Genomic DNA, 25,104 nt, shown 5'->3' on the forward strand with positions numbered 1-25,104 from the left:
TCTGCCATGCAACAAGATTGTGGCTGATCTAAAAACTGGATGTAATCAGATGCTACCAATAGTATTATAAATTTCACATGACCACATTATCTTCGAAGGTGTTCAGTTGATCAGCAGTCAATACCTGCAATTTCCCAACATCAGAATTATGATTCCTATCTAAACTGGGTATGACAAAACTAAATACAAAATGAAAACCGACATCGCATTGATGGGCTTTAATCAAAGCGCCAAACTCAATTTCCAGCATATCTTTTTCTCCTCCTTTATTCTCAATTTTCTCCTCTCTGCTGCCCGACCATCCTATGGTGTTGGCTCTTTGCTGGTGCACTTCCAATAGGTGCCAGCTACCCTCCATAACTTGATCAAATGATCGTAACAGACGTGGGGTTTGGCAGTTGGGAAGCTATTTGATTACAGCGCATCACAGCACAGCCCATTGCTGCCCTCCCCCCGACATCTACACACACTCACTTCTAATTGGGGACACTGGATATGGATGAAGAGCAGAAAACCGGGCCAATTTTCCCCACCCTAACCTCGGGGCACCAAGAAGCCAGTTGTCGCACCCGGAAATCATCCTGCCTGAGACTTGCGAATTCAGCACAAACTAATGATCAAATCTGGAACTATTTTGGTCTTTACAGGTCAGCAGCTCTCTGAATAAACTCACTGTGGCAGGAGGATAGCTTCTTACAGCATATCTTAACAGTGTATCTGATTTTGTCGGAGGAAAATTAAATTCTGCATGGTGCAATAAAACCCAAGGGCACACCAACATTTCAATTTCCTTACAACTATAAACGTGCAACTATTGTGTTGGCCATCATCCTTCAAATGGCTTTCCAAAATACTTCCTTGTCCAAAGGCAGAAAAAAGAAAATCAATTCCAAAACTACAATTTGATTGTCCAGCATTCCTACACAGTAAATGTGACTGCACTTTCTAAAACTAAGAATAAATATAAAGTAAATGTACTGGTGGGCAATAACGTTATCCTTAGAAGTGCAACAGATTATTTACAATAATGCACAAAATATGGCAGTGTGAGATTTTATGAATTTTTTTTGACACCTTGTGCCGTATGTTCAGTGTCTTTAACATGGATGTCTTAATTCCTGGGTGAATGTCAAGAAATCCTCGAACCTTTCGCATTTATTGTACATTCGGTGATCCTGTAGGTAACACCTCTCTGTTTGAACACTTTGATTGCCTTGGCAACGGGCAGTTGGAAAGACTATCTGTAATCACCAGGTATCGTTCTGTGATTTATAAATGCGAAAGGTTCGAGGATTTCTTTACATTCACCTGAGGAAGGAGGAAGCCTCCGAAAGCTTGTGATTTTCAAATAAAATTGTTGGACTATAACTTGGTGTTGTAAAATTGTTTACAATTGTCAACCCCAGTCCATCACCGGCATCTCCACATCATTAATTCCTGGGATGAGAGGGTTGTCCAATGAGGAGAGGTTGAGTAAAATGGGCCTATACTCTCTGGAGTTTAGAAGAATGAGAGGTGATCTCATTGAGACATACAAGATTATGAGAGGGCTTGACAAGGTAGATGCTGAGAGGTTGTTTCCCCTGGCTGGAGAGTCTAGAACTAGAGGACACAATCGCAGGGGAAAGGGTTGGCCATTTAAGACTGAGATGAGGAGGAATTTCTTCACTCAGAGGTTGTGAATTTTTGGACGTCTCTACTCCAGGAGGCTGTGGATGCTGAGTCGTTGAATATATTCAAGACTGAGATCGACAGATTTTTAGATTCTAGGGGAATCAAGGGATATGGGGATCGGACAGGAAAGTGGAGTTGAGGTTGTAGATTAGCCATGATCTTATTGAATGGTGGAGCAGGCTCGAGGGGCCACATGGCCTACTCCTGCTCCTATTTCTTATGTATCTCCTGCAGACTCATAATGAACATCATTATAATTCTAACAACTCCAGCAATGCATTTCAGATATTCGTTCTGAACCTCCAAGAGGAAAGGAGGGTCGCATCTTTTTGATGCCTAACAGTGGTATCTTCCCCTCCGTTAACTTGGTTCTGACTCCTCTCAGCTTCCAATTTGTCCCTTGCCCAAAGCATGATCCCATATCTTCACTTCAATTATTCCAAGTACTTCCGACATGTATTCATGCTGTCATTTTCAGGTGGGGCTCACACAGTCAATTGGCCAGCTGTGGGAGAATGTGGAGAGAAGTAACCGGTCACAATAATGACCAAATAAAATACTGAGTTATGGTAGTTATTATAAAATAGTGTAGTACGGGGCACAAGCAGGCAGACAAGTAAGGAGGAAAAAATAAAGTTGCTGTAGAAGAAGATGCAACATAGTGTGACGCCAATAAAATCACCTGTCCAGATTTCCAACTTTGATCATTTCAGTTCTTCTCACCCAGGGGTAACACTGATGATAGATGGATATTAATTGGTATATAATAACAAAGAAGGACCAGAAAACAGAAGTGCTTAAGAGATGTGATACGGTATTACAAAAATGAAGTCTTCCTTTAAAGTTGTATTTTCAGCCAATTTAACTACAGCTCCTTTAAAAACAAATGTCCTTAACATATCACCTGCCAAAGTCTTAGGTCAAGTGGACAAACCAGACATTTGTGAGCATTATTTGAAGTCCAAGCCAAACTAGTGCTCTGCCATAACTTGGTGACCAAAAACAGAGCCGAGCCGAGCCAAGCCAAGTCAAAGTGAAAGTAAAAGTTTGCTTGTCTTCCTTTTAGCAAACTAGGATATGTTGAAGCTGCCATCCCCATCAAAATATTTATCAACAGTAAAAAAAAGTGTCTCTAGCATCAGTTCAGCGCTTTAAAAAAAATCCCTGCTTAACTGGGACTGGTGTGGATGGCTCATTTTGTTTTATTCATTCACGGGATGTGGGCGTCGCTGGCGAGGCCAGCATTTATTGCCCATCACGAATTGCCCTTGAGAAGATGGTGGTGAGCCGCCTTCTTGAACCGCTGCAGTCCGTGTGGTGACGGTTCTCCCAGTGCTGTTAGGAAGGGAGTACCAGGATTTTGACCCAGCGACAATGAAGGAACGGTGATATATTTCCAAGTCGGGATGGTGTGTGACTTGGAGGGGAACGTGCAGGTGGTGTTGTTCCCATGTGCCTGCTGCTCTTGTCCTTCGAGATGGTAAAGGTCGCGGGTTTGGGAGGTGCTGTTGAAGAAGCCTTGGCAAGTTGCTGCAGTGCATCCTGTGGATGGTACACACTGCAGCCACAGTGCGCCGGTGGTGAAGGGAGTGAATGTTTAGGGTGGTGGATGGGGTGCCAATCAAGCGGGCTGCTTTATCTTGGATGGTGTCGAGCTTCTTGAGTGTTGTTGGAGCTGCACTCATCCAGGCAAGTGGAGAGTATTCCATCACACTCCTGACTTGTGCCTTGTAGATGGTGGAAAGGCTTTGGGGAGTCAGGAGGTGAGTCACTTGCCGCAGAATACCCAGCCTCTGACCTGCTCTCGTAGTCACAGTATTTATATGGCTGGTCCAGTTAAGTTTCTGGTCAATGGTGACCCCCAGGATGTTGTTGGTGGGGGATTCGACGATGGTAATGCCGTTGAATGTCAAGGGGAGGTGGTTAGACTCTCTCTTGTTGGAGATGGTCATTGCCTGGCACTTATCTGGCACGAATGTTACTTGCCACTTATGAGCCCAAGCCTCGATGTTGTCCAGGTCTTGCTGCATGCGGGCTCGGACTGCTTTGTTATTTGAGGGGTTGCGAATGGAACTGAACACTGTGCAGTCATCAGCGAACATCCCCATTTCTGATCTTATGATGGAGGGAAGGTCATTGGTGAAGCAGCTGAAGATGGTTGGGCCTAGGACACTACCCTGAGGATCTCCTGCAGCAATGTCCTGGGGCTGAGATGATTGGCCTCCAACAACCACTACCATCTTCCTTTGTGTTAGGAATGACTCCAGCCACTGGAGAGTTTTCCCCCTGATTCCCATTGACTTCAATTTTACTAGGGCTCCTTGGTGCCACACTCGGTCAAATGCTGCCTTGATGTCAAGGGCAGTCACTCTCACCTCACCTCTGGAATTCAGCTCTTTTGTCCATGTTTGGACCAAGGCTGTCATGAGGTCTGGAGCCGAGTGGCCTTGGCGGAACCCAAACAGAGCATCGGTGAGCAGGTTATTGGTGAGTAAGTGCCGCTTGATAGCACTGTCAACGACACCTTCCATCACTTTGCTGATGATTGAGAGTAGACTGATGGGACGGTAATTGGCCGGATTGGATTTGTCCTGCTTTTTGTGGACAGGACATACCTGGGCAATTTTCCACATTGTCGGGTAGATGCCAGTGTTGTAGCTGTACTCGAACAGCTTGGCTGGAGGCGCAGCTAGTTCTGGAGCACAAGTCTTCAGCACTACAGCTGGGATGTTGTTGGGGCCCATAGCCTTTGCTGTATCCAGTGCACTCAGCCGTTTCTTGATATCATGTGGAGTGAATCGAATTGGCTGAAGACTGGCTTCCGTGATGGTGGGGATATCAGGAGGAGGCCGAGATGGATCATCCACTCGGCACTTCTGGCTGAAGATGGTTGCAAACGCTTCAGCCTTGTCTTTTGCACTCACGTACTGGACTCCACCATCATTGAGGATGGGGATGTTTACAGAGCCTCCTCCTCCCGTTAGTTGTTTAATTGTCCACCACCATTCATGACTGGATGTGGCAGGACCGCAGAGCTTTGATCTGATCCGTTGGTTGTGGAATCGCTTAGCTTTGTCGATAGCATGTTGCTTCCGCTGTTTAGCATGCATTTAGTCCTGAGTTGTAGCTTCACCAGGTTGGCACCTCATTTTTAGGTATGCCTGGTGCTGCTCCTGGCATGCTCTTCTACACTCCTCATTGAACCAGGGTTGATCCCCTGTCTTGTTGGTAATGGTAGAGTGAGGAATATGCCGGGCCATGAGGTTACAGATTGTGCTGGAATACAATTCTGCTGCTGCTGATGGCCCATAGCGCCTCATGGATGCCCAGTTTTGAGCTGCTAGATCTGTTCTGAATCTATCCCATTTAGCACAGTGGTAGTGCCACACATCACGTTGGATGGTGTCCTCAGTGCGAAGACGGGACTTCATCTCCACGAGGACTGTGCGGTGGTCACTCCTACCAATACTGTCATGGACAGATGCATTTGCGACAGGTAGATTGGTGAGGACGAGGTCAAGTAAGTTTTTCCCTCGTGTTGGTTTGCTCACCACCTGCAGCAGGCCCAGTCTGGCAGCTATGTCCTTCAGGACTCGGCCAGCTCGGTCAGTAGTGGTGCTACCGAGCCACTCTTGGCGATGGACATTGAAGTCCACCACCCAGAGTACATTTTGTGCCCTTGCTACCCTCAGTGCTTCCTCCAAGTGGTGCTCAACATGGAGGAGGACTGATTCATCAGCTGAGGGAGGACGGTAGGTGGTAATCAGCAGGAGGTTTCCTTGCCCATGTTTGACCCGATGCCATGAGATTTCATGGGGTCCAGAGTCAATGTTGAGGACTCCCAGGGCCACTCCCTCCTGACTGTGTATCACTGTACCGCCACTTCTGGTGGGTCTGTCCTGCCGGTGGGACAGGACATACCCAGGGATGGTGATGGAAGAGTCTGGGACGTTGGCTGAAAGGTCATTACAAATGGCTTCAGTCATTACAAATGGCTTCAGTCATTACAAATGGCTTCAGTCATTACAAATGGCTTCAGTCATTACAAATGGCTTCAGTCATTACAAATGGCTTCAGTCATTACAAATGGCTTCAGTCATTACAAATGGCTTCAGTCATTACAAATGGCTTCAGTCGCTCCTGATCACCATCCAGTGACTGCAGCTCAAAAGTACAGCTGTCGCTGTGATTGAAAATTTCTGAGCCTCTCTATTTGTGCTAAACAAGAAAATACACCCATGCAAATACAAACACCCTGCAGACACAATGCAACATTTCTCACCATACTTCTGAAAGAAATCCCAAGAAAAACTGATCCAGTACGCTTGGTTTATCAACAGGAATAATAAATTAATACTTAGCAGTAAACTTTCAACAGACATACTGTATTACATGTCGAAAAAAAATATAAGAAAGAGAAACAGATTAACACTCCACATGACCTCCGCCCTCTAGTTGTCAACTCACTGCTTTGAAATGAACTGAGTGCAGACTGTTATCCTGTCTGCTAAAAAATGTCAATCCAGCAATATTTAGAACAAAACAAAAAACAATTAATAAAAACATTAGGCTGCTTAATTATTAAACTCACTGTCATGCAAAATACCACTTTATGAAGTGCCAAACAGCTGGGTGACTTGAGAATGTTATCTCTATTTTATCAGCTTTCAGTACTTCATTAAGGGTGCACTGCACTGTAACTGTAGCATTGGTGTGAAGCAACTTCACTTTGCACCGACACTGCCGTTATAATGTAAACGCAGCCTGAATTCAGAGGCAGGGCCTGATCTGACACCGCGGTGTGCGGAGAAATCAGACTCCCTGTAAGAGGAAGTCGCACTCAGATATGCTTGGGAAGTCAGTTCAGGCTCTGACACTCAATTTACACTCTGGAGGTTCGGTACTGATTCAAAGCCGAAACCATTTCACACTGAACTTGTAGTGTGAATAAACCCGAAGTTTCCACCCTTAACCAAACTTTGTTTCCTTGTTCGTAATCCTTTAATTTTTATCGTGCAAATCAGCTAAGAAGAGTGTGGAGTTTCATTTGTTCCACTTAATTTGGCAGCTGGAGAACTGCACATAGATTTTGCAGATGTGCAGTGTGATCTTGCATTATATGTTGCATTTTTAACTGGTCCCAAATCAGCAACTGGTGCAGGCAAATTTCCTGCAAACATTAAGTGGGAAATGATATCATCTGCACAAGCTACAATATCAACAATTTGTGACCAACCTTCCCCACTCCCTCCATGTAGCTTTACTTTGTTAGACATAAATAAAAAATAAACCAGTGTCTAACAGCAAGTGGCTGCTTCTCCAATTAAGCAATAATAAATTCACATACATACTGCACCGGAGAATTCTGAATTCAACGGAAGCTCGGGGAAGCTTTCGTTTAGGCACTTTACAACCTTCCGGGTTGATTTCAATATTGATTTCAATAACTTCAGAACATAACCAATGCTCCCATTTTTTTTTTTGTGGGACTGCAGCTGCTGATAATGATTCTGCTGTTACCATTTACAGCTCCTCTCGGCCCATCTTTTGTTTCTTAACTTGTCCCATTACCACCCTCCTTGCCTTGCACCATCATCCCTTTTGTCATTTAATCACTCCTGCCCTCTATCCTATCACAGACCTTCCCTTTTGTTCTTTCCGCCCCTCCCCTCCCTCCCCACCTTTCCCTGGCTCTGTACTTGCTTAAAAACTGTTAACTCTTCAACATCGCCCAGTTCTGATGAAAGGTCTTCGACCTGAAACGTTAACTCTGTTTCTTTCTCCTCCCTCACTTGCTGAGCTTTTCCAGCATTTTCTGTTGTTATTTCAGATTTCCAGCATTCTTAATATTTTGCTTTTAATTCAGAATAGGCAGGCGGATCGAAGGATCAAGTTGAGGCTTAGATTGGCCCTGAAGTCCCCAATGCACACACAAGCATGGCGGGGCGGGGTTTAGGGGTACAGTCACATTAATACCCCCGACATACCCGTTACCGACTCCACTATCCCTTGCCACCTGACCTACTTACACATGTGTAGTATCCATCTACTAGCAGGTGGAGGGGTACTGGTGTAACTCCCCTCTGTCCACCTCCTCCTACCTACACTCTAGTGGGGTAGATCTCTTTGTGGCAAGGTACTGCACATCTTCAGAGGCCTCCATGGAGAGACTTCTGAAGATGATGATGATGCCTGGACAGCACAACTATTTTCTTTGGTGATTGTACACGGTGACTCAGCCTGTCTCAGAAAATGACCTCCTCAGATAAGTGGGAAAACATAAACAAACTTTCAGCCAGTTAAAACACATGGATTCATTCTTCTGCATCAGTATTATAAATCTTCTAAGAATAGCCTTTTATTCGTTATTTTAGCTTTTTTTTTTGTTTAACTTGTGTGCATGTCAGAAAATTGTCTTTAGGTAAATAAATCGAATTCTTTGGGTCTTGTCCAATATTTTTGTTAAACTTTCCCACATTTTCCTTATTCTTTTCCTGCTGGATATGTCAAACAGTTCTTCATGCCAGCTAAGAGATGTCGGCACACCAGAAAGCCCTGTGGACTCAGAGTGGACTTTGATTTAAGCACACTCACCAGTGAGGGCAGCAAAACATCAGCCAAGTAAACAAATGCTGCTCCGAGCGTGAAGCCTACCCCCACGGGAAAGAAGGCAAACGCCCCATAGGTCCCAGAAGATTCTGCCATCTCGATCGCAGGGGCCAGCAGTGACCAGTAGGAAGCAGCCAGCATGACCTGGGGTACAGAAACAAAATGAACAGAAGCTGCAATTACTGAACTGGGCAAGTACAGCGTTAAGACTAGGAATGGTATGGCTTCAGCAATGAATTGCACACAAAAAAAATGTATTGCACTCATACATCAGAACATGCATCTTATTTTCTTGTAATTTAGCACTGACATGAGCCATCTATTACCTTGTGACACTGGTCATGCTTATCCAGATGCAATGCTATCCATTTTTCATTGAGACATTGAAGGAGGAATCTTGTTCTAAAAGTTAGCAGGTGGACTACAGAGAAACGTAACTAGTTACACATAATGTGGAGATGCCGGTGATGGACTGGGGTGGAATAGGCCTCTTGGCGTGCTTTTATGTACAAATGAGATAAACTCAAGACTGAGTAAGTTTCTACAATTCATTTAGTGATTATGCTATATGAAGCACAGCAATACATAGTGGATTACACACAGACTGGTGTGGGTCAGAACACATGAACACATCCGAGCGGTAAAAATGAAATCATCACGTGCAACAGTATTTATTTATCAAAGCTATATGAAACCCAGAGATGTGACCTTGAAACATTTCCAAGTTCCATTTTTTTTAAAAACTCCCTTAAAAACATTTTGTAATCTAACTAGCACGATGCCAGGTTTGGAAAAAATGGGAGAAGAAATGTGAGAATCAAGGAGGGTGGGGTGGAGTACAGGAGGTACCTTAAAGTTAACCATTTTGCACCCCCCACCTTTTTTGTTTAAAAGACTCCTCACTGACTTTAAGAGATTACATGTTTGTTTAATATTTCAGGCAAATTTACGGCAGTCTTGAAAGTATTTTTCAGTTATACTTCAAGATGTCTGCACAGAATACTCAAAAAAACATGATTGGTTGATTATATTTGATTCTATTTTGAATATAAACTGAAAAAACTTAAAAGAAAAAAGAAACTAAACTGTTAAGTTATTATTTTATTACATTGGTCACTTTGCTCACCGTTTAATTACTCTGAATGGACTCAACAGTTTCCTTGTCGAAAGTGGAAAAAGTGACCCCCATCTCTGTTTTTAAAAATGGCAAGGGGTGAACCTTGAATTACAGATCAGTGAGCCTTTCTTCAGTTATGAGCAAAGTGTTTTGAGACGTTGATGACATCACATAAGGGATCAGATGAAAGGACAGGATCCCATTAGAGGCAGTCAACATGTTGTGTCTGGCCAATTTACTGAAGTTCCTTGAGGAGAATGCAAATCTGTTGGATAAGGGTGAGGCAGTGGATGTTATCCACCTAATTTCAGGAACACTATTCTACATAACAGTCAGATTCACAAGGGAAAAGTGGACTGGCTGGACTAATGCATGGCTGCAAGGCAGACAAGAAAAGATGCTGCTGCATAGGGAGATGTCAAGAGTGAAAACCGTTTGCCCATGGAGTCCCACAGGGGCTGGCATTGGGGTCACTGTTGTTTATAATTTTTATCAATGACTCAGAGGACAGAATATTGTCTGAGGTTTCTAAATTTACGAACAGAGTTTGTTTGAAAAATCTGGAGTGCTAAGCAAAAATATGTGTAACATATTCAAGTAGTTTTTAAGAAAGAAATGGATATTAAGCTTTGGAAGGAGCTGCGTCAAAAAACATTACACAGTTCTTTTTGAAACAATTACATGAGCAGACAGTCCTGTCAAAAATACAGGGTGAAGAGAGTGGTAATGACAACTTACAGTAATTACCATTGAAGTTCAGGCAGTTATCCCAAGACTGGCAAATAGTAACAACAGTGTCTGGGTGAAGGGAACGTGTTCTCCAAATGGTGATATTTGTAACTTCTGCTGCATGTTGACACACAATTTAGCTCAACTGGCATTTTTTAAGCTTGGTTATTGCAACAGAGCTCAGACTGTAAATACTGCACGAAAACAACATCCACTGAAGTCATATTTTCAAATACTAAACAAGCATTTTATCCTCGAGCAATGGTGATAAACTCATGACTCTAGGCGATGTAAAATGAGCCAAAATATATAACTAGGTGTCATCATGCAATAATAGGCTCCATATTCTGAGCACTTACTGCATTTTTCCCCACAGTACACAAGTAGCACAGCACATTGCTGTGCCAACATACTGTACCAGATGGCTGGAGCAAGGCTCACATCCGTGATTTCGCACACGGTGAGCGCCCTATCTCTGCCATGTGCTCTAAAATAGGCGGCAATCAAAGAGAGGGAACCAGAGTGGGGAAGTGCATCAGGAGGGTCACCATGCTCTTGTGTATCTCTTTGTGCCATCAGTCAGGGTCTGGGACCAAGTTATCTGCTCACTCGTCCAGCTGGGATATGGCACATAGTAATCCCAAGAGTGAAAATGGGCAGAGAATATTTATCATAGCAGATCTGTATAAAACATTACAATATTGTATTGTATTGGCATTGAAAAGTGTAACTGGTCAGGTGTTCCAGAATTCGCCCTTTGACTCTGCAGGGCGTATATACCATTCAAATCTAACCGTCCACATATATGATAAAGGGTTGTCAGATTTCAGCCGGGCTGATACACCAAAGCATACTGCTTCACCTCAGGTCAATTCATTTATGGCTCACCTTGGCAACCTGCCTAGGTCCTAAGCTCTAGAATTCCTTCCCTTAACCTCTCCTCCTTTAAATTGCTCCTTAAAACCTACCTCTTTGACCGAGCTTTTGGTCACCTGCCCTAATATTTCCTTACGTGGCTCGGTCTCAAATTTTGTTCGGTAACGCTCCCGTGAAGCGCCTTGGGACGTTTTACTACGCTTAAAGTTCTATATAAATGCAGGTGGTTGTTGTTTTTGTTGCCGTGGAGTTATCTCACCACTGCTCCAAAGAGCCAACCTCAGGATCTCAGTGGTCTGACAATCAACCTCAACTGAGAGACTCTCAAAATAAACTTGATTACCGAATTGTGTTGTATTTTATTCAAAGACGACCTATAATGCACCAAGATATTGGAGAACAATGATGACCAACTATTACAGTACAGTTGAAGATCAGCCCTCTTTCCCCTCCCCCTGCCCCTAAAATCTGATCCTCCTTAATCTACAGTGACTATGGCTCCTGTTGAATAAGTGTTCAACACCAATAATTGCAGGAAATTTGCAATCTATTTGCATGCACTCCCACACAGAGGAAACTGCTCAGAGGCAAAAGGTCTAGGTTATGAGAAGTGTAAATGTAACCTCCAGACTGCTGATTCATTAACTGGGCAGCTAGCCTGGAGAGCTTGCATTAAGGTAGTGAAATTAAGCCATGCTGAAGCAATTTTACGTATAATTAAATGTACCAAAAGTTGTGTTTTATTAATTTATTTAGTTTTCAAGCATTATTAAATTTCAGCAGACGGCAATGGAACCAATTGAGTGTGATTTATTATCCTATCAAAGAGCACTGCATAATGTACCCTAGAGAAAGAAAAAAAAGAGGGAAAACATGTTGATAAGTTATGCTTTGCGTTTAATGTCTTGCAGACTGGGAAAGTTTCATGCCACTCCCAAGCATGCCAGGCCCTTTGTGATGGCTTGGATGACAGACAGTAAACTCCACAGTCGTCCAGTTTGAAAGTCAATGGGATCGTACATTGCAGTGGCAAACAGTCCGAGCTGCTGCAGTAAGTTTACACACTCCAACGCAAATCTCGGCCTGGCTCTGCTAAACAGACAGAGCTGTGGAGCATCTGGAAAAGAATCCAAGCACCAATCACTGCAAACGCCCAACTCAAAAACAGAGTTAGCAGGTGGCCTTGGTACCTGCACTCCCATAACTTGAGAACTTTGTATTCACCGAGTAATTGGACACATGAATCGAGCCACCATAACACATTGCAATGGTGTGGACAGCATATAGATTCTACCCCCTCCCCCTCACAGACATTCAAAACAAAAGCAGCACCACAGTAAATCAAATTACTACATTGTGCTCAGGTAACCCTATGTAAAGCTACAAGCACATATTCTTATTCCATACCAAACAGTATCATCTATTATGTTGATTTATCCATTTACGATTAGCTTTTGTGGGGGGAAATCATACAGTGCTTCTAATCGGAGAAGTTTAATAGAAATGACGCCACAAATCATCTCTTTATTTCAAAGCCCTCAGGGTGAAATATTCCATGTGCTGAAATCTTAGCTCAGAATTTGACATCATTCTCTACAGGTTAAGATAGTGCAGTACTAACAAAAAAAAATAATTAATGTTATTAATCCAGGATGTCCCACAAAATGTCAAACATGCATTCTTCTTCCACTGAACCCTCAGGCATAAGGCCTAAAAACCACAAACTACTCTCAGCTAATAAAATTGTTAAGATCTGTATCACTGGTTCCACCTTCCTCTCTCTTTACTGTTCAGTTATGAAAAGTAATGTATCGACCCACTTAAATATAATGTTCCTGTTGTTCCATCATACATGTCACTCCTCACTCAACTGGATCTCCAGTTTTCTGTGATTTAGCAGAATCCAATTATTTGAACAATGATGCAGGATTAATCCTTGCACTTCCCATTACTGCTACAGAGAAACCTCAATCTGAACACCATCAATCGCAGCTGCCCAGGAAGAACAAACCTTTGTCCCTGGAGCTTGCAACACGATTCATCTTTTCCTGAATGTTCTGCCTCGAGCTAAAAAAGTCAAATCAGATTAAAATATTGAAAAAGGGGTCTTCAGTTTGGTGTTATGCCTCAGCCATTGCTTTTCTTCCTGTGTAGCTCACTGTACCTTTAATACTGTTTTGCACTTCATATTTAAGCTGATGCAGTCCCCTGCTAAATTTTCACCTTAAGATATCTTAAATGATTAAATATTTTCAAAACTCCAACTTAGAATATGAACACATTCTTATTTAAGACAAAACAAAATTTATTAAAAGCATTTTTTTTAAAGGTTACAACCAAGATAATTTTCCAAATATGCAGGCAAGGAAGCTTGCCCACCAGAAAAGCATATCGGAAAATCATTCCTCTCGTTTGAATAGGAACAGAGGAACAGGAGTCGGCCATTCAGCCCCTCAAGCCTGTACTGCCATTCAATTACATCATGGCTGATCTGTATCTCAACTCCATTTACCCACCTTTGTTCCTTATCCCTTGACACCTAACAAAAATCTACCAACCACACTCTTGAAAATTTCAATTCTCCCAGAATCCACAGCCTTTTCAGGGGGGGGGGCGGGGGGTGGCGGGGGTGCAAAGAGTTTCAGATTTCCATTACCCCTTGTGTGAAAAAGTGCTTCCCGATTTCACGCCTAAATGGCCTAGCCGTAATTTTATTATGCTCTCTTGTTCTGGATTCCCCCATCAGAGGAAATAATTTATCTATATCTACCCTAATGAAACCCTTAATCGTTCTAAATACCTTGATTCAATCACTCCTCAACCATCTAAACTCAAGGGAATGGACGCCAAGTTTACGCAACCTGTCCTCATAATTAAACTCTAAGCCTTGGTATATTTAATTGCTTACAAATTTTGCAATATTAGTAAGAGTAGCAACTCTTTCCCACCGATGAGGAGTAGATCTACCTTTGGATAAGGCATACTGTTTCTGGAATATCATGGCTGTTACCTCCCAACATGTGATACTCAGTTTGAGAACTCCCACTGCGTTCCATGTGAAAGCTCCATACAAGGCTGCCAAAGGCATCTTGGGTCCAATGCAATGATGCCCTAAGTGCAGAGAATGTGTGTGTTGATAGCAAATGTCTACTAGCAGGAACTTGCACATTTTCTAAGGCTGTTCCTTATAATTACATGGATACAAACATCTTCAACATGTATAGTTATAAGCTCATCCTCTTCACATAATGCCTAAATGACTGAACTGTGAGATCAACTGGAACTACTTTGAGGCAATTAGTCATTTTCCTGAGGCTCATAACAGACTTGGATCTCATATTGGTTTGGTTTTGTGACCACACAACAACCAGAACAAAACCAGCTTTTCTTCATACGCTTAGTTTGGTAGAGGAAATATCTTCAGTACTTTGGTGAAAAACTCACAAGACACCCAAAGGTGCGATGTCCCAGGATCGTGAGAAAAACCTTTGAAATAAACGGATTACAATTTTGCATTAATTTCCTCAACTAATGGATCTATGGCAGTTGGCTTTCCTGCCATTGGTTCTTTCAAAGGCACTTCAGCCTAGATTTTCCAACATGGGTGCAGTTTCCACCTAAACGGTTAGAGAAAGTGTGCTGTTAGCAGCCAGTTTTCTGATTACAGCTCATTATCTCAATTATGCATGGTTCCAGTTGCAGATTTGGATGTGTGCAGGCAGTAAATGCTGTGGTGGGAGTGGAAAATTGCATGCAAATGAAATTTACAACGATGGGGACAACTAAAAGGGGAATGTCACAAGAGAGTGTTGAAAATTTTGAATGTCTTTAGAAATGCTCAAGAGTATCTCAACGTTATCAGCAGCTTTTGCCAAGACGGATGGGGGAAGAGAATTTCACAGTGACAGCAAAAATGAAGGGAAAGAAAACCTGTGGTCCATCACTCTTTTGACAGCTGCTGAAGTGGAGGTGGTGCTGCAGAAGGTGGTTGCAAGGAGTGTTGCCCTCTTTGCTGCTCTACAGCGCCATCCCCATAGATCAGCATTGCTGTATGCCACTGAGGAGGAGATGCCAAGTTTCAGGCTGCAGCTGACTGTTAATGTCAATGCATGTGCCAGTCCTATGCTACATGGCAGCTGTAAGGTATACTTGCAGATGGTACAGCTCTGCAGCTGGCACCCGCAAAAACCCAGACCCTCAGAAAGCAGTTTCCCACTGACTTTAAGCCGGAACATATATTCCACTCAGAGTTGTACTGTCAGTGTTAAGATTTTGCTATTAGCATTCAAGACTGAGTACGACACTTACTGAAATGCAGCTGAACAAGAACACCTGGCACTTAATAGCGCCTTTCATGTTGCAAAATGTCCCACGGCGCTTTACAACACACCAAGCAGGAAATGGGAAAAACTTAATGAAAGTGACCAAAGGCACAGAGAAGAGACAAGTCCTGAAGAGGCTTTGAAGGTGGGAAGAGGTTCAGAGTGACAATTGCAGGGTGCTGGGCATGGTGGCTTCTACCACTGAGATGGTAGCACATGAATGGAAAGGGGAGGGAAAAGTAGAGATGTAAAGTCGGCCAGAGTTCTTGGAGCAGTGGATGAGTTCCAGGGAATTCAACAGGAGAAGACTGCAGACGCAGGCTGGAGCAAAGCCGGGGAAGGATTTGAAAATGAGGACAAAGATTTTGAAGTCAATGCGCTGGGGGAAGAGGAACCAATGGCAGTTGGGAAAAGATGAGAGGATGGGTGCCCAAGATTTTGCATGAGATAGAATGTGAGCGCTGCACTTGCAGCTTATGTCGGTTGCCAAGGGGAAGGGGAGAGAAATGAAGCGTTGGAGATGACAAGGGGATGGGCGAGAATTTCTGCCATAATGTCGGGGTGTGGGGGGGGGCGCAAGAGAGAGAATTTCCAACATACAGTTCAGCTGTTTTAGAGATTGACTCGATACAGGGTTTGAAGATCATCTCAGCTTCAAACAGGGCACAAGTGCCCCATTATATTCCATTTCTCCATTGGACTATAAACTGACATTTTGCATGGGGTCCAGACCTGGACTGTAAAGCTTGTTGTGCAGTATGCAGCTTTTAAAGCATAACTCAAGGTTATAACGTGCAGCACTGCTAATAACACAATAGGGTCAAAGTAACCTTTATTATGCTTCAATGATGCACTTTTAATATAACAATTCATACTTTAAAGCATTTTTTCTCTGAACTGATAAACACTTGCACTTGCCAGCCCCAAGCTTTACTTTTAACCTGAACACCCATCCTTCAGGAAAAGAATGATTGTGTCACACTTCAGTTTGATTTGGCTCTCTCATGATGTTATGTTTCCGTTTTTCTGACATCATTGGAAATGGATTCTCAGATTGTTTGGCAAAAGGAATACCCACACAGTTAAAATAATTAATGACATGTCACTCAACTTGAAGGGTCAGTGTCAGCTATTTCTTCCACATTTTTGTCATGTTCTGCGCACATGCATTTTGTTGCCAGTCTGCAGTTGCCAGAAGGCATCCATACTTGCCAACTGAATTGCTACAAGGACTGTACACTCCTTACCTCAAGTCCCCTCTGACAATTGCTTTTGCAACTCTAAGTGTTTGGGTAATTTAAGCTTGTAATTTGCAGGATAAGACTGCAGATGACATTACGTAGACTCTCCATTATTCTGAAGGAAGCCACGGTGCTGCTGTCACAATCACCAGCTGTATTTCAGCATGATATTAAACTCTTGACCAAAGTTCGTATAATTTCACTACATTTAAGCCAAAATCAATGCAGGCATTTTTGGTTACTATCAGGTAGATAAAAAGTTGCTACGGTCTTCACAATTGTCAACTTTTGGGAAAATTAGAACTATCCCTCAGCCACGGCAGAGGCCCCACACTGTAACCATATCCCTGCTGTCCACAGATTTCAGCAAATGAGAGAAGCTGGTCTTTGATAATTTTGTTGCTGGTCAAATCACAACCTCAAGTACCCTGGCTCAGGGGGCAGCACTCTCATCTCTGAAGCAGAAGGTTGTAGATTCAAGTCCCAATCCAGGCGTAATCTCGGCTGAAGCTACAATGCAGTACCGAGGGAGTGCTGCATTGTCGGAGGTGTCATCTCTCAAAATGAAACGTTAAACCAAGGCCCCATCTGCCTGCTCAGGTGGATTACCTGGCAGTATTCAAAGAGCAGGAAGTCCTTCCATTGTCCTGGCCAACATTTATCCCTGAATCACCACCACCAAGTAGTTGATTCGCTGCTTGTGAGTTCTTCCTGTGTCCAGATTGCCTGCCACATTTGCCGACATAACACTCACTGCAGTGCAAAAGTAATTCATTGGTTGTAAAGTGCTTTAGGATGTCTAGAAGACAGGAAAGGCGCTGTGTAAATAAGTTTTGTTCTTTGCTTGGAAATTATTGTCCCAAGCATAAAAAATGTTGGAAAAATGTTGAAATTTACCACTCTTTTTTTGTCTGTGAGACACCTTCACTCCCACATTTAGTTACACTCTGAAGTGAACAAACCTTCAAGAAACTATGGTGGCATTGGAATTGTCCTGTCATTTTTCTGCTATAATATGTTCACATACCCATTTATCTTTATCATTACAATCATTAGGAAAGAGAAAATAGAATACAGGATAACAGCTACTTATACTTTTGTTACAACATTGTTCATCACTGTTCTTTTCCAACAAAGACATGATTTGAGTGCAAATAATAGAGAGCTCATATTACATAGCACAGGGGCTGATGACCTGTACCTGTTCTAATAGTGAGGTCACATATACCAGTACACTGTAGACCACCACATTTATTCAGGACCATTACAAGGACCACTACAGCTGAGGTCCACACTCAATGAATTCCAATTCTCGCTAATGGCTTTGATACAAATAACACAGATGGGCTGCAGTCGAGTCAGAGAAACTCAGAAATTGCTGCTGATCTTTTAAGGTAATTGTGGAACATGATGAAACTATATCAAAACACTCAATATACTCAAGGGAGTTTAGAAAAATGAAGGTTTCTAAATATAATGGATGGGTAGCTGAGACCCATTCCCTGCAATTCCTGCGCCATGTGCGAACTTCAGGACGCTTCATGTATCCTGCAGGGCTACATGTGCACCCTAAACATTCACTCCCTTCACCACCGGCGCACCGTGGCTGCAGCGTGTACCATCTACAGGATGCACTGCAACAACTCGCCAAGGCTTCTTTGACAGCACCTCCCAAACCTGCGACCTCTACCACCTAGGAGGACCAGGGCAGCAGGCACATGGGAACAGCACCACCTGCAGTTTCCCCTCCAAGCCACACACCATCCTGACTTGGGAAATATATCGCCGTTCCTTCATCATCGCTGGGTCAAAATCCTGGAACTCCCTACCGAACAGCACTGTGGGAGAACCTTCACTGCATGGACTGCAGCGGTTCAAGGCGGCAGCTCATCACAACCTTCTCAAGGGCAATTAGGGATGGGCAATAAATGCTGGCCTTGCCAGTGACTCCCACATCCCATGAATGAATTAAAAAAAATGAAAAAATAACTCCAGTTGCTCGAGCTGAAGCTGAGGGTTTCTGAGCTTGAGGGGCGGCTGGAGTCACTGCAGAGCATAAGGGAGGCTGAAGGTTTCCAGGATCGTACGTTCCAGAAGATGGTCACCCCGCAGCCATGGAGTGGCCATCCGAAAGGGTAGGAACAGGCAGGCAATGCAGGAATCTTCTGGGTGTGAGGCACTCTCAAACCGGTATTCAGCATTGAATACCAGTGAGGGTGACGACAGCTCAAAGGAGTGCAGTCCTGAACATGGCACCATGGGGCGAAGCACTGCACAGGGGAGTACAGTGAAGTGTAGAAATGCATTTGTCATAGGGAATTCGATAGTCACAGGGACAGACAGGTGTTTCTGTGACCGTCAACGTGAGTCCCGCATGGTGTGTTGCCTCCCTGGTGCCAGGGTAAAGGACATCACGGAGAGGGTGCATAACATTCTGTGGGGGCAAAGGGAAAGGGGAACGCGAACAGCCAGAAGTCATGGTCCACGTGGGTACCAACGACATAGGAAAGAAAAGGGATGAGGGCCTGCAGCTAGAGTTTCAGGAGCAAGGGAGGAAGTTGAAAAGCAGGACCTCAAAAGTTAGTAAACTCTGGATTACTCCCAGTGCCACGCGCTAGTGAGTACAGAAATAGGAAGATAAGACAGGTTAATGCGTGGCTAGAGATATGGTGCAAGAGGGAGGGTTTCAGATTCTTGGGACATTGGGACCAGTTCAAGACGGATGGGTTGCACCTCAACAGAGCTGGGACCAATGGCCTCGCAGGAGGTTCACTAGTGCTGTGGGGGAGGGTTTAAGCCAATTTGGCAGGGGGGTGGGCACCAGGATGTAGCATTAGAAAGGAGAAACAAGGTGCACAAAGGATTGGGAGAGACAGATACCACTAGAGTAAGAAATTGTACAGTATTAGGTGGGATCAGACTAAGAGAGAGTACGAGAAGGTCGAAGATGAGTTTAGAGTGTAAACGCACAAAGTGAGGTTATTAAGGTTGGTGAGCTGCAGGCGCAAATAGCCTTGTGGGAATATGATGTAGTGGTGATAATGGAGTACTAGATATTACTGGATACAAAGTGTTCAGGAAAGATAGGCAAGGAAAGAAAGGATTGGTGGGGGGGGAGGCGCATTGGTGGTGGCAATATTAATTTAGAATATTGCAGTGCTGGAGATAGAGGATGTCCTTGAGGGGTCAAGTACAGAATCTATTTGGTTCAAGTTAAGAAACAACAGAGGTACAATTACACTACTGGATGTATTCTATCGGCCACCAATTAGTGGAAAGGATACAGAGGAGCAAATTTGAAGGGAAATTAGAGAGGTGCAAGAACCATAGACTAGTGATAATGGGGAACTTCAACTATCCTAATATAGACTGGGACAGTAATGGTGTAAAGGACAAAGAGGGGGAAGAATTTCTGACATGTGTTCAGGAGAACTTTCTTGATCAGTATGTTACCAGCCCAAAGAGGAAGGAGGCATTGCTGGATCTGGTTCTGGGGAATGAGGTGGGTCAAGTGGAGCACGTGCCAGTGGGGGAACATTTAGGAATCAGTGACCACAATATCATAAGGTTTAGATTAGTTATGGAAAAGGACAAGGAGCAATTTAGAGTAAAAACCCTTCATTGAAGAGCCAATTTCAGTGGGTTGAGAATGGATCTGGCCCAGGTAAACTGGAATCAAAGATTGGTAGGCAAAACTGTAATCGAACAATGGGCAGCCTTTAAAGAGGAGGTGGTTCGAATACAGTCTAGGTGTATTCCCACGAAGCAGAAAGGTAGGCAACCAAAGCTGGAGCTCCCTAGATGACCAAAGAGATACAGCAAGATGAAGCAGAAGAAGGGGGAGTATGACAGATGTAAGGTTGATAATACAAATGAGAACCAGGCTGAATACAGGAAGTACAGAGAAGTGAAAAAGAGGGGCAAAGAAAGAGTATGAGAATAGACTGGCAGCTGACATAAAAGGGAATCCAAAAGTCTTCTTTTGGCATACAAATAGTAATCAGGTAGTAAGAGGAAGGGTGGGGCCAATTAGGGACCAAAAAGGAGATCGATGCATGGAGGCAGAGGGCATGGTTGAGGTACTAAATGAGTACTCTGAATCTGTCTTTACCAAGGAAGAAAATGCTGCCAAAAATCACAGTAAAAGAAGAGGTAGTTGAGATGCTGGATGGGCTAAAAACTGATTAAGGAGGTACTAGAAAGGCTAGCTATACTTAAAGTAGGTAAGTCACCCGGTCCCGATGGAATGCTGAAGGAAGTAAGGGTGGAAATTGTAGAGGTGCTGGCCATAATCTTGCAATTCTGGTGGTGCCAGAGGACTGGAGAATTACAAATGTTACACCCTTGTTCAAAAAAGAGTGTAAGGATAAACCTGGCAACTGCAGGACAGTCAGGTTAACCTCGGTGGTGGGGAAGCTTTTAGAAACGATAATTTGGGACAAAATGAATAGTCACTTGGACAACTGTGGATTAATAAAGGAAAGCCAGCACGGATTTGTTAAAGGAAAATAGTGTTCAACTAACTTGATTGAGTTTTTTGATGAGGTAACAGAGAGGGTTGATGAGGGCAATGCAGTTGATGTGGTGTATATGGACTTTCAAAAGGCGTTTGATAAAGTGCCACATAACAGGCTTATCAGCAAAATTGAAGCCCATGGAATAAAAGGGGCAGCGGCAGCATGGATACGAAATTGGCTAAGTGACAGGAAACAGACAGTAATGGTGAACGGTTGTTTTTTTGGAGGAAGCTATAGAGTGGTGTTCCCCAAGAGTCGGTTCTAGGACCACTGTGTTTTTATATATATATTAATGACTCAGACTTGGGTGTACAGGGCACAATTTCCAAATTTGCAGATGACACAAAACTTGAAAATGTAGTGAATAGTGAGGAGGATAGTAATAGACTTCAAGAGGACATGGACAGGCTGGTGGAATGGGCGGACATGTGGCAGGTGAAATTTAATGCAGAGAAGTGTGAAGTAACACATTTTGCCAGGAAGAATGAGAAGAGGCAATATAAATTAAGTGGTATAATTCTAAAGGGGGTGCAGAAACAGAGACCTGAGGGTAGATGTGCACAAATCTTTGAAGGTGGCAGGACAAGTTGAGAGTGCAGTTAAAAGAAAATATGTGATCCTGGGCTTTATAAATAGAGGCATAGAGTACAAAAGCAAGGAAGTTATGTTGAACCTTTATAAAGCACTGGTTCGGCCACAGCTGGAGTATTGTATCCAATTCTGGGCACCGCACTTTTGGAAGGATGTGAAGGTCTTGGAGAGGCTGCAGTAGAGATTTATCAGAATGGTTCCAGGGATGAAGGACTTCAGTTACATGGATAGACTGGAGAAGCTGGGGTTGTTCTCCTTAAAGCAGAGAAGGTTGAGAGGAGATTTGATGAGTGTTCAAAATAATGAAGGTTTTAGAAAAAGTAAATAAAGAGAAACAGCTCCCATTGGCAGAAGGGTAGAGAACCAGAGGACACAGATTTAAGGTGAGTGGCAAAAGAATCAAAAGCAACATGAGGAAAAACGTCTTTACACAGTAAGTAGTTATGATCTGAAATGCGCTACTTGAAACGGTGGTAGAAGCAGATTTCACTTGCGGCTTTCAAAAAGGAATTGGATAAATACTTGAAGGGAAAAAATTTGCAGTGCTACAGGGAAAGAACGGGGGAAAGGGACTAACTGGATTGCTCTTACAAAGAGAAGGCACGGCTCAATGGGCCGAATGGCCTCGTTCTTGCTGTAACCATTCTATGGTACTTTGCATTACATAATACCCAAAACGTCTACTTCTAGAAGTCACAGGCCAAAAACACTTGGTGTGCTATTTTCATAGTCCCAATCTGTTATGGCACTAATAGGTGCACATGACTTGTTCACTCACCAATATTACAAGGTGAAGCTTGGTTACAGGAGCCCATTGCTCTTCAGTGAACCCTCTCATGAAAATCATTCATTAAAAAGAATCAATTCTTGTGCTTGAAAGTCACTTCACCTTAAAGTAAACCTATTATCTGACAGTAAAGTGTAAAATGTTAGTGATCTGATTAGAATACATTTTGAGTGTGCAGCACTGGTTATCAGAGCCCTCAATCCACCCATTGGACAAAAATGGCTCTACCCAAATCAGCAGGATACCACCCAATAGTTTTTAAAAATCCTTAAATGACTGACTGGTAATATCGGCCGAGAGTTGAATCCTGAACAGAAATCAGAGTTCAAATGGCATCATAATGCAAGGCTCAAGTCTTCCAATCAGGTTAGCAGAGCCCTCAAATTGTTTTACTGCTTTTGAAGTCTACTATTTTTTTTAAATTGTATTACTCATCGTGTTTTTTAAACTTACTTCCTCAAAACTGAAAATGTACAGCACATCAATCAGCATCTTTAAGAGAATGACAGATGAGCAAATCAAGAGGCACCCTTCATCAGCTTCTACAATGTTCCATTGTCTGTCACTTTCAGATGCTGACCAGCCTGCTGCAAGTTTTCCAAAATGTTCCAGTGTTTACATTTTCAGTACTTGCAGTTTTTAGTTTTATTCTCCCCATTGCCTCAGCTCCCTGTGGACCGACAATGACTGTAAGCATTTAAAATGAAACTCAAGGCAAAAAAAGCCCACAAGATACCCAGAAGGCCACTTTATGGCTACTCTCTTCACGGAGACTCGACGAGGAATCTATTCTTTTATGTAAGTGGTTGATAAAATTGTTATTTAATCACAATGCTGAAATGGCATCACAAACTACAGTAGCAAAGCTTGAGCAGCTTAGGTCTAATTAGATTACTGCCTTAGGCTCAATTACAATCATCCGATATCATTTATATGTACCAGAAAGTGAATTTTCATTTGCAGTTTTTTTTTGCCAGCGTGTTTGTACGTAGTTGGTTTTCAGTGTCGTTTGGACTGGAAGCAGTACTGCACCATGTACACAGAGGACATTTCCAATTTACTCTGCAGTGTCGTCACGTATATTGGAGCCAGTGTCAGGAATTCCAGCTTGCTTCCCACAGCAAATTATAGGAACAGTCTCTCTCTATTTTGGAGAAGGGGGAAAAAACCCCACATAAATCAGTAAAACCATAAGAGTAGAGCATTCAGGTAACTATCTACCGTTTACTTCCAAAAATAAAAGAAAAGTCACATGTACTAACTTGCCAGAATCTCTGTTACTCCAAAAACAAGAAGTGGTCTACCTCATTCTGCCGAAAAAAATAACTTTTCTGAATTTCCAAATTCATCACATTCTACACAAAATGAAATACAGCCACGTAAAGAAATCCCCCGCCCCATCTAAACCTGGGCCCTGGCCTCCCACATGGAAAACAGGCAGGTGTCAGGACATCCCTCTCACAGTAGCAGAGCACCTGCCACCAACAGCAGCGCAGCAGAGTCAAGAGCCCAATGCACAGCAAACACTGACCAACGCCACAGGAGATGCACTAATGTTCGAAAATATACTGAGTGTAGAATGCTCCCCACAGAAGTTTCTTGGATGTTTCCAGCAGAATAAGGAGAAAGATTTATGGCCCCATTATCTCAGAAACACTGTTCTTAAGTACTGCAGCAGCTGTCCCACAGACTGCTTCATTGAAGCAATAAGTGCCACTGTTTATAGTCATACAAACAAATAACTCCTTCTGATTCAAATACTTAAAAGGCTGGAATCAATACACAATTTATTAGTGGAAAGACAATCATTTGTAAAATATGCACATTTTAAATTTGGCCTCTATATGTATTGCAACTTAAAAAAAACCCTTTGGCAATAAGTCACAGCATGACAACACATTATAGGAGAATGTGTTCCAGCAAGTAGTTCAGTGTTTTAAATTGAAACAGGACCCTATTATCAAAGATAAATTGCAAGCCAAATGTACATGAAGTGAACTATGAAATTAAGCAGGCAGATAATAAAATAAAAAAGGAATTAAATTAAAGGAAAAGAAACTTATACAAAGACTGAAGCCAAAAAAAAAGACTGCTTTTGTACATGCTTTTGCAACCCATTCAGAATGGTTGTAGCCAGCAGATATTACAACTTCTGAAGATGTGGGCCTTGAAATTCCATGCCATTTTCAATGGATCTTCAGTGCACCATTGGGGCAAGTACTTCTGGCTGGAAAATTGGGAGGGTGAGATTTCCGCCCAGGAATCAATCCCTCGAATTTCCACAAGTTTGTTAATCCGTCTGCCAATCCCCAATTAGCATACATTATGGTGGTAGCCACTGGCACTGCAGGTCCAAATTTCCTGGTTTCATGCTCACAATGCGCTTGAGGCAAGTTAGAATGAGAAATAAGGCACAGCTGTTGCTCGGCTCAGCTGAGACAGGCAGAAGTGAGGAGTTTCTGAATCTTAAGATTGTTGAAAGTTTGAGGGGGGATTACAGCAGCTGGGGCCGAGTTTCCGTGATGTGATTTTTTTTTTGTATTCAGCCAAGGCAGCTTTGAACTTGCTTCTGACTACCTGAGAGATTGAGACCACCAGGTGATTTTGACTCCCACCCCCCCAGCCACCCACGGTGGGGGCT

The 25,104-nt window shown here is 43.1% G+C and overlaps 1 protein-coding gene across 1 annotated transcript in view; it reads right to left on the reverse strand.

Moving 5' to 3' along the window:
* LOC137341111 (zinc transporter ZIP11-like) overlaps window positions 1-25,104 on the reverse strand; it is a 602,857-nt gene that overhangs the window by 545,459 nt on the left and 32,294 nt on the right. Inside the window, exon 3 of the mRNA XM_068004039.1 lies at window positions 8,269-8,427. Within this exon, the coding sequence (XP_067860140.1) occupies window positions 8,269-8,427 (159 nt within the window). The remainder of the gene's footprint in view (window positions 1-8,268; window positions 8,428-25,104) is intronic.

Source organism: Heptranchias perlo, chromosome 23, assembly GCF_035084215.1.
Source record: "Heptranchias perlo isolate sHepPer1 chromosome 23, sHepPer1.hap1, whole genome shotgun sequence".
NCBI lineage: Eukaryota > Metazoa > Chordata > Chondrichthyes > Hexanchiformes > Hexanchidae > Heptranchias > Heptranchias perlo.